This window comes from Mus caroli, unplaced genomic scaffold (genome assembly GCF_978045245.1).
Source record: "Mus caroli unplaced genomic scaffold, Mus_caroli_1 scaffold_14, whole genome shotgun sequence".
Classification (NCBI taxonomy): Eukaryota; Metazoa; Chordata; class Mammalia; order Rodentia; family Muridae; genus Mus; species Mus caroli.
The window spans coordinates 69,343,172-69,359,725 of record NW_028227269.1 but is presented as its reverse complement, the minus strand read 5'-3'; the positions used below and the strand labels follow the sequence as shown (position 1 = coordinate 69,359,725).

Below are 16,554 nucleotides of genomic sequence, written 5' to 3'. Positions count from 1 at the left end.
TGTGACAGGTATGGCTCACTGATCAATTCCCACAGTCCTAAGGGGTAGGTAGGTCCCAGTGTCCTTTAAGCTATGAGAACTCTGAAGCACAGAGATGTTAAATGCTTTCCTTGGGTCACATAGTAAAGAGCCAAACTGGGATTCAACCCACGGTCAGACCTCACTGGCCATGTTTTAACAACTTCATCCCACTGGGTTTGCAAATATACCCTGAGTACTTATAAGAATCCAGTTCTAGTCAGGAATGACCCTTGTCAGGATAGGGAAGATACAGAGAGGAGCACGGAAGAGAAGGCAGAGCATGCTGAGGCCCAGCATGAGTGTGTGCAGAACGTCCCCACAACGTCCTGTGGAATATGAGGCCTGGGATACATGGGATGCAAAGAGAACACGGAGCGCCTGAGTCCCTGAGGCACTTAACTGATACACAGAAACTTTGTCACCCAGGAGCCTGGGCTGCATCCACATTTCTGCCACTTGGTTTTGCAACCTTAGTGAATTATTTAACTTTCTTAAGCCTCAAGTTTCCTGGCCTATAAAATGATCACTTTTTATACAGTGTGGGGGTTTGAAGAAAAAAAAGGAGGCATACGGTGCTCTGTCTGCACTGGGGTCAGTGAGAACATTCCCACAATTAAAGGAACATAACGAGGGCGGGGCTTTCACAGGGCAATACTACAATAACATTCAGCAAACACCTTGCAAAGGTTACTCTTCCAGGCAGAAAAAGAGCTATAGCATACGGCCCTCAGAGCCAGATCACCATCGCAGACCTCTGTTATCACACGTTACAAACATTTCAGAACTCTAACATGCTGCTTCCGGGCTAGATCACGGAGGCCTGACACGTGAAACCAAGGGCAGGCCAAAAGAAGAGCTTCCCACCACTTGTTGTAAGAGGAGAGCAGAGCTCTCAGGCGAGCTGAGATCTCGCGCAGGAAGGAGGGTTTTCCTACCTTGTACAGTCTGTAGTAATGGATGGCAACGTCATCCAGTCGGACGGCCTCTTTGATGTACTTCAGGTAGGCCTCGGAGGCCGTCAGGGCAAACTGGTCCTTGTGCATGTTTGGGATGTGTTTCAGGATGTAGTCCTTCCCCCTCTTGGAGACAACCTGTTGGAACACCGTGCCCCAACCGACAAGAGGATGAGAAGCTAAAACAGGCCACATGAAGCTGGATACTTCTCATTAGAAAATAACAATTTTATCCCATGTTCGCTGTCTTCTTAGGCTACTGGGTGGAACCAGCTAAGGTTGTAAGATATAATGTCCACTTGGTAGAACAAACAATCGTAATTGGGAAAAACAGATTCTTTTGGTTTAAAAAGTCACCGACGTGAGCATAAGTCCCACGCAAACTGAAGTAATTTCACATACTTCATGGATTACACTCTTAACAGGCGGGACTCTTTGGAATACTGGTTTTCACAGGAGAGGCCAGGAACTCTACTTGAAAACACAGGAGGAAATGGTTTCGATTCAACACGCTCTCCCTGTGATTTGCTGGGGCTTAGAACGGATGGTGTCCACCGAGCTTTCAAATGTGAGTGACACCCTGCATCGGTGGCTGCATACTGAGGGTGTTGGGAATGGCCATGCTGATTTCAGAAGGGTCTGAAAACACAAAAAGCCAGTGGCAGCATGAGCAGAAGCCAGGGCTTCAGATGGTGGCAGTGGGGACACCGGCGAGTTTTCAGCTCTCATGTGACTTCAGAATCGGCTGTTTGGTGCTTACTTTTCATACTTCACAAAGGATTCTTCATGGAGGCCGATGGGGGCGCACCCCTTTAATCCCAGCACTCAGGAGGCAGAGGCAGGAGCATTTCTGTGAGTGCTAAGCCAGCCTGGTCTGCATAGGCAGTTTCAGGGAAGCCGGGGCTGCACAGAGAAACCCTGCTTGGGGCTGCGGTGGGTTCAGAAGTTTAAGACATCCCAGCAGCTGTGCAGACACATCTGCAGAGTCACCAGCTGGATGGTGCCAGAGCATCCAGGCTAAGAAATCAACCAGATCCTGGAGTTGCACACTTGGGAGTCAGGACTTCACACCACAGGTGCCTGGGGAGTCCCTGCAGGTACTGTGTAAAGTAAGAGGCTCGCTCCTCTCAGAAGCAAGCTGGCGAACACCGAAGCAAGAAGAGCTCTGCAACACTGTGCTGAGCTCTGAGACCCAGGGAGGGAACGCCGAAGGGAGCGATGCAGTGGACTTAGAAGGAAACCAATAGTGACAAAATAGGGACTAAGCAGGGGAACAGGAAACGGAGTGGGCACATCAGAGCATGTGGGTAGGATGTAGCAGAGGCACAGTGCCAAGCCAAGTCCATGTGATGCCAGGTTCCCGCAACTGGGCCTATGGCAGCCTCCAGCCCTCTGACACCAGGGGAACAGAGGTAGGGCTGCTTCTGTGGAGGTGGGGGAGGGAGGAGTGTGATTTGGGAACTAAGTGTGATTCTGTGGAACTAAGGAATGAGTAGCCACCTCACTGTACAGGGCAGGCATGTTTAGGTGTTATCTGCATATTCTGAAGGTGGGCATGAAAAACCGTGATTGGGATGAAATCTCCCAAGTGCCAAGGGCAGCAGAAAAATTCAGCAAAAGGAGAGGAGAGCGTCTACTGAATCAGGCAACTTAACGGTCACGAATGACCTGAGAGACGGCATGTGCTTGGCTGAGGGGGAGTAGGGTCATGAATGACCTGAGAGATGGCATGTGCTTGGCTGAGGGGGAGCAGGTGGGGGAAGAGGACTGAGGAACGTGCACGGATGGGAAGGAAGCTGCTGGAAAGTCAAGTACACTTGGCCTATCTTTTGGGAAGCCAGCCAGGTGGTTCTGCTTTGTGGACGCAGGTGACCCATTGTTCTGTGAACATCAACAGTAGGGGAAAGAGCCTGAGCCAGAGCCGAGGCCACAGAAGAGAGGGACAGAGCGGCCTGCAGGAGGACTGGCAACTCCAACAGGCTAGGGAGCATGTGTGTGAGCCCACTCCTGCCAGAATGACCTACATCTATCTTCTCCTGACAGAAGGGGACGGCTCCTCGCCTGGCAGGGAAGGACACAGAGGTCAGAGCCAAACGTTGATTCACAGTTGTTTTCTCAGCCCATTAAAACTGTGAATGATCTCATCGCTTGAGAAGTAATCATTTTCCTTCAAAGGGGAAAAATACACTTCACCAGGAGGATTGAGAGTGTCACCGCTAGCCAGGCGTGGGGATGCGCACCTTCAGTCCCTGCGCCCGGGAGGTGGAAGCAGGTGGATCTCTGTGAGTTCAAGGCCAGTCTGGTCTAGAAAGTGAGTTTCAGGACAGTGAGGGCCACACAGAGAAACCCTGCTTAAAAAAACAACAAACAAAAACCCAAAACCAAAAGACCCCAGAGTATCACTGCTATGCACATTCCAACACAGGGCTGGGTAAGCTGAAGTTCTTCTGCATCTAAGATGGCCAGAGAGCCTCCTCAGTAATGAGCAGACTAGGAAAGATTCCCAGCTTCCGATTGGTAGTTGGGCATCACAGCGATTTCCCTGGGCCCAGAACATGCAGGCTCATCTCTTGAAGAGGCTTGTGTCTGAACAGGCAGTATGGAGAATCCAGACAGTACCTACCCATGCCGGGAAGTAAGCCTCTGGCTCAAAGTAGTCTCCGTGGTGCAGTTTCCTTTTGAAGTTGCCGAGGTCAGCTTGCAGTGCAAAGGCTGCCAGCAGGAAGTAGGCCTCCTCTCTGAGCACACACTGGGAGTGCAGCACCTGTTTCCGTAGGTGCCAGTAATAATAGTATCTTGCAATTCGGTCACTAGAAAATACGGGAAAATAGCAGTCATGTTTTGGTGGAATGGTACAAGCACATGCCAACAGATCCCAAATCCCATGTGCATCTGCTAGCTGAGGCCCTTGGCTTCGGCTCCCCTTGGGTCCTCCTCACTGAGGTGGGGACGACCCAAGCTGGAACCAGATCACCACCTCAGGGGGCTGCAGGGGCAGAAGGCTCAGCTGCCAAAAACAGACTCTAAAGCTCATAGCCTTTGGCTCATCCAAAGAAAAGGCAGCTCTGAGGGACTCCACTCCAGTAAGGTGCACATGTCACAGAACACAGGCTGGACGTGCCAGAAGCTGGGCGCTTGTAGCCTGCATTGTGAGTTGTACTTCTTACTCCCTTAGTGGGAACAAACCGAGGGCCAAGCCTGGCCTCCCTGTTTGATGGTCCTTGGATTGTTCCCCTCCTTAGCGCATCACAGATGCTCTACAGCACGTAAAACGCTTATAGGAGAAGATCGGAGCACCAGCGGCTTGTTACTTTCCCCGCTGCCCTGAGGATGAAAGAGCCAATGCTTTCCTTGAAGAACACGCCTTGTTCTACAGGAGGAGGAGGATGCTTTATGGAGTGTTTTCACGGGCACAAGCCTCGACAACCATGACACTCCCTCCATAAGGAAAAGCTAAAGTGAACACTCGAATCCACCCGAGCCAGAAATAAGTCCAGTCCACCGAGTAGGTGAATGGGCAGTGCTGGCAGAGGTGGGTGGCTCACAGGATCTCTAGTCAGAAGAAATGTTCATGAGCAGATTATAACTAAGGAAAACGACTGTGGCCATGCGCGCTTTCAGCGAGGTCCCTGGCCTCTACCTGCGGTCACAGCTCACCAGCAGATGATGATAGAAACATACGTGCCTACTGTAACCAAGACCAGGGCTAAGGATGAAGAGCTTAAGGGGAAGGCATCTGTGGAATTCTTTTCCCGCGGATAGGGCACTACTCAGTGGTTGCCTTTTATAAGGCTCTCTACATGCTGTTCGATGGGTTGTGGAGGGATGTGTGTGTGTGTGGCACAGAGATAAAGGGTTAACATTCATTAGCCCTATGGGGTTTACTCATGGCTAAGTCATCTATTTTCCTTCTTTACAGGGCATTCCATCCCTACCATGTAAAGTGGGTGTGCACTTCATACAGGCTAAGGCTGACTAATGACCTTTCTAGGCCTTAGCAATATGCTCTATGTACTAATACTCCTTACTTTTACTATGTACCTGCTGATGACAGAAAATAGCAAATGCTAGTTTTTCATGGAACTTAGCCCCGCGTATTTTTTCTTTCATAGGAAGGTCTCTCAAAGTTTAAAAGGAAAAGGAAAACAAGCTCATGTTTCCTGTAGTTTCTGTTAGCTGAAGTGTGATCTCTAGCACTGAATCCCACACCAAAGAAAGAGGTTCACAACCAGCTAAGTCTAGTTTACACCATGACACGGATCTGGATCATGCATCCGTTTCCAAGAAGACAAAGTCTGTTCCCTGCCCCTCAGCTTGCACCCTTGATTCCACAGGAAGCTCCCCCTTCTCCAGGCTCACTCTTGGTTTCTTGTTGTTTTTCAAGAAGGGGTTTCTCTATGTATCCCTAGCTGTCCTGGGACTCATTCTGTAGACCAGGCTGGCCGCAGAGATCTGCCTGCCTCTGCTTCCCGAGTGCTGGAATTAAAGATGTGTGCTTACTCTTAATTTTTAAACTAGTGATTAAGAGTACGAGCAAGACCTCAAGTGAAGGGGAAACCAGGCTAATGGAAAACCAAGGAGTTTGAGAGAGTTTGTGGCCCTGTCCCACTTGGGAAAGAATATAAGCATATTTAATAAATCTTGTTCCAAAACACTGACAGCTCCTTTGGGCTGAGAGTGCAAATGTGAACTGGTGACATTAACATTTTCTCCCTCAGCCTGCCACACTCAGTAAGTAACCAATGTGCCTCTGGTGTGGTGGGCACCAAGAATACAAGAATGTGAAGAAACAAGCAAAGCCCCAAGTGCTGCTGCTGCAGCAGCAGAGTTTATGTGCTAACAGGCAGAAGGAAGGCAGCACTGGCACCAGGATGTGCTTGGTGTCTGCCGAAAGAAGCGCTGCAGAGGGTACCAAGGCTCCGGCCTGTGGGCTGTCCTCATACCTGATCAGCTTCCCATTCTCCACGTAGTACTGCACCCGGAAGTGGATGATCATGGGGGGCCCAAACTGGTCGATGCCCTGAGACAGAGACACATGTAGTGAGCTGTGTTTTGTTATCTCCAAGACAGGCATCAAACACAACCACGCTACCGTCACTTGCAAGGCACATTTCCAAACACAAACAGGCTCATCTGTTCCTAACATGGGGCTTGTAGCAGCGGAAAGTTGTCCCACATGGGCACCAGGTCCACATCCAACCAAGAAGTTACAACGTAAAGCAGGACACCCTCCCTCTCCGGATTCTCACTCGCCTGCTTGCCACGCTGCCAATGGCAACATAAGGGAAGATAAAAATAAATGTCATGGAAATTTCTAGCTGAGAGCCAGCTCCTGGCCCAGCTCTGTCCCCTGTGGTGACCATTTGCTCCCTATTACAAATGCTGTCTTGTTCCCTCAGCATTCCACACAGCACATTCTAGCACACAGCTTGTTTACTTAAATGTTGGAGGCTTTGCTCTGCAGTTGGCTTTGAAGTCGCCTTCCAGCTTAGCCCAAGAATCCTGCACTGCTATGGAGGATCCCCTGCACTGCTATGGGAGGATCCTCTGCACTGCTATGGAGGATCCCCTGCACTGCTATGGAGGATCCCCTGCACTGCTATGGGAGGATCCCCTGCACTGCTATGGAGGATCCCCTGCACTGCTATGGGAGGATCCCCTGCACTGCTATGGGAGGATCCCCTGCACTGCTATGGGAGGATCCCCTGCACTGCTATGGAGGATCCCCTGCACTGCTATGGAGGATCCCCTGCACTGCTATGGGAGGATCCCCTGCACTGCTATGGAGGATCCCCTGCACTGTGATGGGAGGATCTGGGATTGGATGTAACTTCATTCCTGACTCACTAGGTGATGGCAGAAACTATGGGGACTAGCCTGTGATTTCCCCTTCCCCCAACCTGACTGATATTAACTACATAAAGATACCATGCTGCACAGTGAAACAACAAAAGCTTGGATGCAAGAACCATAAAAAAAGCAAATTTAAAATTACTAAAACCTCCTACAAGTTTTGACAACACTGTCACAGGAGAAAATCAGATCCTCTTTCCTGCTTTTCGCTTTAAAGCACTACCCCATGATTATCAAAACATTGTAACCTATCGGTTTATGCTGTCAGGTACTCACATCTGATCCACAAGGCATTTCAGTGCTTATAATTCATTTCCCCTTTTCAGTTTCTACTGGGTAAATTATTGCCTATGATTTTTTTTTTATTCTAACGTGACAGCTAAAATAAACATTTTTACAGAATAAAAAGAATTTTGCGTATAAATGTAATCTCACCCAAGTGACTTCGTATTGCCGTACCTTGCTGGCCTCCTTTTTCCATTCTTTTGGACAATACTTATAAAGCTTTTGTGACAATTCCATATATACATGTTCATTATCTGCACATTAAAAAAAAGAGAGAGATAAGAGATGCTAAAGAAAAAAGATTTGTTTCAAAGAAAAAAAAAAAAAACCTACCCAAAGCTACAATTCCAGAAACCAGCCTCCTGATCTGAGAATGTGGCACAAGGACACAAAAGGACACAAGGGCACAAGCTGGACATTACTGAGCTGATGGGGTCTTTTGCTTCTGCAACACAGCACTCGAGATTCTAGAGGATGAAAAGCTTAGAAGACATGTGGTTTCTAATGAACACATGTGCTTAGCTTCCAGGATCTTTACAGACCCCTGAGCGTCCATTCCTGTGGACACACAGCTTAGAGAAACACTTCGGTTTAGTGGGGAGAAGAATCTTATCATAGGTGCAAAGTGCTGACACAGCAGCACTGTGCTCCGGTCGCTCTGAACACTGGGGCATTGACGGTAGCACATGTCCAAGCATGGGCCAACACCTGCTCTCTGAGGAGTTGGCTTTTAAAACATCTGTTCTGTGTTCCCCACACCAGTGCATGAGCTTGCCAGAAGGACAAACCGCCCCTCGGTCTGCCTTCAGGATCTATCCACACAAGAGAAAAGTCTTGCGGAAAAACAAGATTTGACTCCAAACAATCCCTCAAGTGGGGCTGGAGTGGTGACATGTTTTTAAAGGGAACAGAAAATCCGTCTCCTGGAACTTACATAAAGTGAGCGAAACGTAAGGAAACGAGCTGGGCTAAACACATTTGTTTCTTTAACTTTTCTTTGAGAGAATTTTTTGTAAAGATCTATTTCACAGGAGAAGTCCTTGGCATTCCGATTTTGTACAAGGCTTCAATTAATACACGCGCATGCACACATGCATACTCTCTCTCTCTCTCTCACACACACACACACACACACACACACTCACCCACTCCAGCTAATTTTTTCTCCATCATTAAAGGCATCCTCTTCTGGATGCTCCATAACAACCTTCACAATGAAGGGATGTGCAACGTTCTCATTCCAGGAAGATGTGAGCTGACTCCACAGTGAAACCCTGATGAACGCTGGGGTTGACTGGAAGATGTCATTGAAAAAGGAATGCTACTCTGTCTGTAAGTGGGCTGTTCAGGCCTCTTAACATCTTCCACTTAACCCAACACCCAGGTCAGTGGAAGCTGCCTCCTAGCCTTTCATCTTTCTGACTGAACATGACTCTGACTAGTGTGTGGTTTGAGCTCCTATTGGAAGCAGCACAATGATGACCAGAAGGGAGACTGCTCAGAGCAGCACATGCATATTTACATTTTATTTTTATTGAAAATAAATTCTTCATAGACTATATTCTGATCGTAGTTTCCCCTCCCCATTCCTTCTATATCCTCTCTCCCTTCCATTCCTACCCAATTCCATGCTTCCTCTAGTTCTTTAGAAAAAAAAATGCTAATAAAAAATCAGAATTTTAAAAACAAAACAAAGAAAAAGCACAAGAAACACAGACACACACAAATAACACCCACACAAATGCAAAATCAGAAACAGTAATATACAAACAAAAGAACAGTTAAGATAAAAAAATGCCCAAACAAAGCAATACAAGACAAAATGTCTACAAAAATACCATTGAGTTTGGATTGTGTTGGCCATCTCCCACTGGGCTTGGGGCCTTCCCTTAAGTATGGTGTGTATACCCAGTGAGACGCCACTAGAAAAAACTAAGCTTTCCTGTAAGAGGCTGTTAATTAGAGATAGAGTCTGGGTTAGGAATGGACACTCCTTCCCCCTCTCGGCCTGAGACTCTCGTCTAGCTGCGACCTGTGCAGCCCTCGTGTGCTGCCAGAGTCTCGGGGAGTCTATGAGCACAGTGCACACCTTAAATTACCTTTATGTGTCTGTCACTTGACAGTGTGACCAGAGCTATCTAGTTTGAGAACTCTGGGTAGCTGGACACATATAGACTGGTAGACACAAACTGAGCAGAAGCACTGCGTTCCCCTTCCCAAACTTTGCCCTAGACTCCTCTGTACCTCTGTCATATCCTTTATAGATAATATACTCCTAAATGTGCAAGCAAATAAGCCAGGTTTCTCACTGTTGAAGAAAGAAGCCGTAAACAATGGAAAGAAGAGGCAGACTGAATCTCACGGGACTGGATTGTCATCCGAAGTGTTAACTCGAGCTCACGGATATCACAGAAAGTATGTGGAGACACTTTTGCCAAAACTAACATCACCATCAGGACATAAATAATTATTGTGCCCCATGATACTGTACAGTGAGAATGGCACATTATCATTTACCTGATATCCCCACCCAAATCATGCATAACCTGAATTAACCACGAGGAAACAGAAACCAAACCCAAATTAAAGGACATTCCACAAAGTAACCTGACTGCTCTCTTAAAACAAGAAAAGGGGGAGGAAAAAAATGCCAAGGCCACAAGGGAGGCTGAGGGATGGCTGAAGAATACAGACTTGAAACCAGACCATCTGTGACTGTGATGGACAGTCCTAGGACCCCTGGAGAAAACTAAACACTACCTAGCATCGGGGCATGGACTTCCTGATTGTAATGCTGCCACGTGGTTACGTAGAAGATGCTGCTGGTCTCACGTGTGGAGAGATGGGAAACAGGAAGGTAGATCACAGACGGAGGAAGAAATGTCGGTGTTAATACCGCAGGAGACTGTTATTGGCTTCTTGGAACTTTGAAATTATTTCAATACAAAACTGAAAGAATGGCACTGGGATTCTTGCTCTTTAGATGGATTTTTAAAAAGAGTGTTAGATTGACTGAGTCTTAAAATGCCAGTGTTCAAAGTACATTCTTTCCAACTATTGAACAGACAGTGATAATTTCAGTCACCAATTTAAAATGGTGTGAGTGGCTTCAAGGCAGTAAAGCCATCCTCCACACCCCGATGGTGGATACATGCAGTACATCTGTCTGAAGTCATGGGATACAAACACCAGGAGGGAAGCCACGTGGCAAGGATGGACTCTGGGCGATAGAGTATCTGGTTGGGGCTGACAGTGGGGACGCTATACCTGCATGTGCATGGTGTTCTAGAATCCCCTATACTTCCTCCTCACCTGCCTGGGAATCCAAATCCACACTAAGAACGCAAAACCTATGATGCAAATTCACAAACGCACGTCCATCCTGCAAAGCTGGCATGACAGCAGCTTCTGTCTGTCACATTGTCTTGACAGTGAGGGAAGTCTGGTGGCATGTCTGAACCCCTTCAGACATGACTGCTAGCCAGCAGTAGAACCAGAATCTGAACTAGGTCACCTGACTGCTGTTCCAACGCTCTTTCACCACACTGCAAACTCTCCTTTAAAGAGCAACTTAAAAGCTCTTGTTTGGAATCTGGAGGAAGCTATGAACTGGTTTTCTTGGACCGACTTGTTGAACCACAGAGATCAACAGTCTGGCTGCAGGTGCAGAAGGAAGAACGCCTTTGAGAGCACAGCAAGAGTCGTCTGGAATCTGGGCAGCAGCTTCCTGCTTCTAGACCCAAAGATGGTGGTTAGCCTTCCTGTTTTCACTGCACTGACTACTACAGGAGCGAAGCAGAGGGCAAATGGCTGACTAGCAGGGCTGTCTGCATTCCTCATTCCATGTTCCAAGAAAGGCAACCGAACCCAGTTCCCATTTTGGAAGAAAGGGAGCCCGCTTTTTCTGTTGACAATATATTTTCTAACTTGGCAGATATAAACATTCACAGCACCGACCAGACTCTCAAACTATCACAATCCTTTAGATTTAAAACAATCCGAGAAAACGACTGTACACATAAATGTAGGGAGTATAATTAAACACAAGTAAATCTCCTTGAAAAGGATGAGCAGACATCTTAAAATATTCTGAGATTTAAAAAGTAAAGCAGGGAAATTTCTAGATATACTTTGACATAAGAGAGCTTTTAACAAATGTCTGTAAGTCCCAAGGGTCTCGTGCTAAGGAAGGGACATGAGACAGGGAGTGCCTATGAAATCCTCCCCTGCAAATTCCTAATATAATGGTGGAAGAAAATTACTGCATTTCACAGTCACACCGCCTGACTAGGAAAAAAAAAGGACGTGACGAAAAACAGAAAAAAAATTCAATTAATCCATCATTGTCATACTTTTAATTGCAAGAGAATCTGAACAGAAGAAAGGCAGTTTTACTATGTTCAAAATTTCGGTACTGTCACAAGCCATTATCATTTGTAGCATTGTAGATGGTAATGACAAATGACAAAAGCCATCTCCTTTCCTCCAAGATAGGGCTGGTCTCCGTGGTCACGAAAACAGCAGCAACAATAAAAACCAAGCCTGGCTCATTAAAACAAAATGAAACAAAAGGAACGACATTACTAAGTCTAAAACGTAATAACAATAATAAAAATCCTAAATCACATGAGAAGCACATCAGCTGACATTGGAAAGTGAATACTACACTTGGGATGAGGGTTAGCGGATGGGTATTTTGACAGTTAGCTCACATAGCACGATGGCTTTAGACTCTAAAATGTCATGTCCTTGGACACAGTTGGCTAAAGATCCCAGAGAGTGGACTGAAACTTACTTTGTATAACACTGAGACCAAAGAGATGACTGTCCTTTAACCTGAGCAGGTCACACACCTGGACCAGCAACTGGTGACACAGAATTTTAACCTGTGGGAGGGAGAGAAAAAGAAAGACACTTGAGCTACTTAAATTCAGCCAAACTGACACAATCAGGCGCTTTTTAAACTTTGTAAATCGACACCTTCACAGGACACACTGACATCAGTAAAACTGCCCTGGTGCATGGAAATCTCTGCAACCTGTGGCTGCGTCTCCATGACTATCGGTTGTACAGCATGTTAACGGGGTACCAAGGCAGTCTTACACAAGACTCATAAATCTCATGACACATGGGTCAGGGTCTCAGATCATGCATGAAAAACAGGGCCTTTAGAAGAGCTTGCTCCATTAAAGGTATTTACTTGGCAGTATGTTCTGCCTTTTACAATTTTCCTTAGATGAATGGATACATTTTGATACAGTATTCAATGTTTTGGTATAAGTATGCCCTACAGCGGTGTTCTCAAATGTCCTAATGCTGTGACCCTTTAACACAGGTCGTCATATTGTGGTGAACTGCCTTCATGAAGTTATTTTTGTTGCTACTTCATAACTGCAATTTTGCCACTTTTAAGAATCATAATGCAAATATCTGTTTTCTGATGGTCTTAGGCGACCCCTGTGAAAGGGTGGTTTACCACTCCTAGGGGTCATGACCCCTAGGCTGAGAACTGCTGCCTGCAGAATGGCTTAACCAATGCAACGCCTCACATCATTTTGGTATGTGGTAAGAACACTTAAGATCTACCCTCAGGCAGCAATGTTTAGGTATCTGGCACATTATTAGCTATGGTTTCCATTCTGCATAGTTTTTTTGATCTTATTTATCCTGTTAGCTAAAACGTCAGATCCTTTGGCCAGCATCTCCCTGCCCTGTTCACTTCAGGCCCTGGTAACTACCGTGCACTCTGCTCCTATGAGGTAAGGTATCCTTTTATGACCGCACAAATGAGCCCATGCAGTCTATGCCTAACTTATGACATTTAGTATAATGCTTTGCAGATTTACCCATAGTGTAGCAAATGACAAGTTTCCCACCTGACGTGGCTTATTACTCCACCATGTGTGGATGTACCACACTGTCTCTTTAGTCACCAGTGGGCACCACCAACTGCTACGAACGAGGCTGCAGGCAATGAGAATGTAGGTGCACGTCCACCACAGTAATGCCTGAAGTGACCTTTTTTTTTTTTTTTAAACAATTCAGTTCAGTTGTGTCAAGTGATGTGTTTCTGGAAGCTGTCTTGTGAGAGGGCATTGATGTTGTGATGAAAACAGACACCAGAGAAGGTGCCTGATGTTTAGAAAGAATATAAAAGGAACCCCACGAACAGCGAGGAGGCTTCTGCATTGCTACATCATGCGACACTTCACTGGTCTTCACCTCATAGGGAGAAAAGCACCCAAGAACTTCTTGTGGTATTCCAGCTGCTTCTGGCTGCTTCTGCTGACTCGTGCTGACCTGTGCTAACGAGGTGGAGCCTTGCTGTTTCTGCTGCTGCTACTGATTCCTGTTTGGGGTTTACTATTGAAGTGGACTGGGGTATCCTGACAAGGAAGAGTGGAATCTCCCAAAGGAACTACTTCTAAAAGGTCCACAACACTGCTTTCCTACGGACTTTTTCTCCCTGCTACCTCTGGACGGTAGGTCGAAGCGTTTAAGAACCCTAAATAAAGGAGGTTTTGAGAAACTCTAAGCGTACAGATGCCATTTCCTCTGGATACCCAGGAGAGGCCCTGTGAGGTCAGTCTGTATTTAGTACTTTGAGGAAGCACCATGCTATTTACCAGAAGGCCACACTGCTTTACATTCTGACCAGCAGATGACAGGTGCCCCTCCCCATGTCCTCGGCAACTCTTGTCAACTTTTCTGTTTGGTGACAGCCATTTAAACCTCTGTAAGGCAGTACCTGGCTGCAGTTTTAATCGACACTTTCTTGACACTTACTGAGCCAAGCACTCTTTAGATACCCATCAGTCACCTGCGATCTTCCCATGAGAAGTGTCTGTTTAGGGCATCTATTTTAAAGCAAAGTTTTCTTCTTAAAGGTATAAGCCAAATACTCATCTTCTCTCTAGTGACAGACTGCCCAGATTTTATTTACTTTAATCAATTCCAGTTACTGTTTAACTCACTTTTCCCTTTCTGAGTCTCAGTATAATTCAATCATACTGACATTAATATCTACTAATATGAGATTTCTGGAGATGAGCTATTCTGAATTGAGAGGACAGTACATATTTTTGTTTTGTATATATGTATGTTTATATAAATGCATGTATTTGTACATGTATGTAAATGGTGTGTGTGTGGGGGGGTGTCAAAGGACAATCTTGTTTGAGAATCTCTTTGCTGTTGGTCCTCTGATTCTAAACACTGTAACATGCCTATATTGCTGTGCCAAGCTTTTAACTAGGTTCTGGGGGCTTGAACTCCGCAAGCACTTTTACCCTGAGGCAAATCTCCAGGCCCCAGATGTAGTTCTGATGCTTTCTCAACTGTGAATGAATTATCAGGTGGGAGTTAAATGAGCCTCCCGCATCTGCCTCACTGAAACTGAATCACCCAAGAATGCACCCAGCTCAATTTCTGTATTTTATAGAAGTAGAAAATAAAACTGCTCCAAGTCATGTGAGTAGTGACAAAGGCAGACCCTCAAAGGTTATATGTACAGTTACATACATGTTAACACACGGGCAACACAGCCTTTGTGATTTTGTCTGTACATGTTACATGTCCAAAGTTACATACATGTTAACACACGGACAACACGTTTGTGATTTTGTCTGTACATGTTACATGTCCAAAGTTACATACATGTTAACACACGGACAACACGTTTGTGATTTTGTCTGTACATGTTACATGCCCACTTCCTCTCAGAGGCATTATCAGCCTTCATGTTCTTTTTTTTTTAATGATAACTGAAGTATAATTTTATAATTTATAATTTTAGTGACTATGATTTACTTACCTAAATTACTTAACTTTGGGTTAATGATCCTATCATATTTTCATATAGAACTAAAACTAAGAAAATGAAAACAGGCAAAATCCCAGAGGAAAGAGCAGAAGTTGCCGAGGGCCAGGGCACCTGCTCATTCTTCAGGCAGCAGCCATGAAGGAAGCTGCGAGGAGGAGGATATGGAGGCTATTGTTACTCTCGCTACTCTGACTTAACACCTGGCTTGTGGTCCATTGCTGTAGGAAGGTGGGGGTGGGGAGGGCACGTGGCATCCACAGTCGGCAGAGATGACTGCCCTCCGTTCAGCTCACTTTCTCAGTTTTATTCAGTCCGGGATCCCAGTTCATGGGGTGAGTGTATCTTCCGTGTCAATGAACCTAATCCAGAGAACCCCTCACAGACATGCTGAGTGGTTTACCTGAGTGGTTCTAGATCCTGTCACAGTGACAAAGATGGGCCATTTGAGGCAGGATCGTTTCTCCAGGACCTTCATGAGGCAGGCACCATGGTGGTTACTGAGAGTGAGCAGGATCCCGTTCCCAGGGAGTTTCCAAGGACCTTCACCGTGCTCCACTAGCCTCATCTCCCGGTTACCCCTACGGACACTCTAGCATATACTCGTGCCATCCAGCAAATGTTTTCAAACCTTCTTTTATGTCCTTGGTGGTGTTTTGCCTGATATGTCTGTGTACCTCAAGCATGCAGTACCCTCAGAAGCCAGAAGAGAGCATTCGCTTCCCTGGAACTGACTGAGTTCCTGTGGGTCCTCTGGAAGAGTAACCAGTGCATTTGGCTTCTGAGCCATCTCTCCAGCCCTGTCATCCAGCAATTTAATAACAATGTATTGATGCAAGCTCACCTCACCCCTGGGAAGACCCACTGGCTGCCTGGGAATGCGTTACCCCTGGCCCCTTGGGCCGGCTTAATCCAGCGGCTCGGGTATTTACTTTGTGTCCTAGTGAAGTCCTCTTTATTTCCAACGTTCACTGTAAACACTGGGCTAGTATTCCACCTCGTAACTATACTGTTACAAACAAGTTTAAACAACAGACTGATAGTGAAGAGGAGAAAGGACCACATTTACAGACAGCTCTTATGCTGAACTCAGCCCCATCAGCTTGAGACTTAAAATGTCGCACTGTTCTTGGGGCCCTTTTAACCCTTAGCTTGGCTGCGTTTAAGTCTGAGTTGGAATTGGAGCAGTCAGATGAAATGTAACAAGCTGCTAAACTCCAAATTACAAACTGAAGGTTTATAAAGTAAAATATGTGGTGACTCTTGACTCCACAAGGCTGTGCCTTTCTTCCAGGCCTCCCATCTAATTATTACTGTTCCGCTACTTTAAATCAAGTATCTAGAACCTTCTGCTAGAGCTCTTTAACGATCATCAAGTAAGTATAGTGCTCTTGTTTCAAAACTATAATTAAATAAGGATGTGGCTTGAGAGTGTTACCTGCTGTGAAAACAGGATCCAGCGTTGGGTATTTGCAGACTAGAAATCTTTAAGGCCACATGGCTGCTTGTGAAATTTTTTAATCCCTTTCATCTTGAGGGGCAATGGGGCTTTAGAAAGCACTACATTCTCACCAGCGTAGGCTTTATCTAAAAATACCCTCTGTGTGGAACTCGGAATGGGGC

General features: G+C 46.1%; 1 protein-coding gene across 3 annotated transcripts in view; it reads right to left on the bottom strand.

Moving 5' to 3' along the window:
* Frmd6 (FERM domain containing 6) overlaps window positions 1–16,554 on the bottom strand; it is a 74,661-nt gene that overhangs the window by 17,968 nt on the left and 40,139 nt on the right. For 2 of the 3 annotated variants that reach the window (XM_085830431.1, XM_085830432.1), the window contains exons 3-7: window positions 11,908–11,998; window positions 7,263–7,366; window positions 5,918–5,994; window positions 3,598–3,784; window positions 957–1,112 (exon numbers count right to left, since the gene is read on the bottom strand). In XM_085830431.1, coding sequence (XP_085686557.1) covers window positions 957–1,112; window positions 3,598–3,784; window positions 5,918–5,994; window positions 7,263–7,366; window positions 11,908–11,998 — 615 coding nt within the window. The remainder of the gene's footprint in view (window positions 1–956; window positions 1,113–3,597; window positions 3,785–5,917; window positions 5,995–7,262; window positions 7,367–11,907; window positions 11,999–16,554) is intronic. The other variant, XM_085830433.1, reaches the window with a different exon arrangement.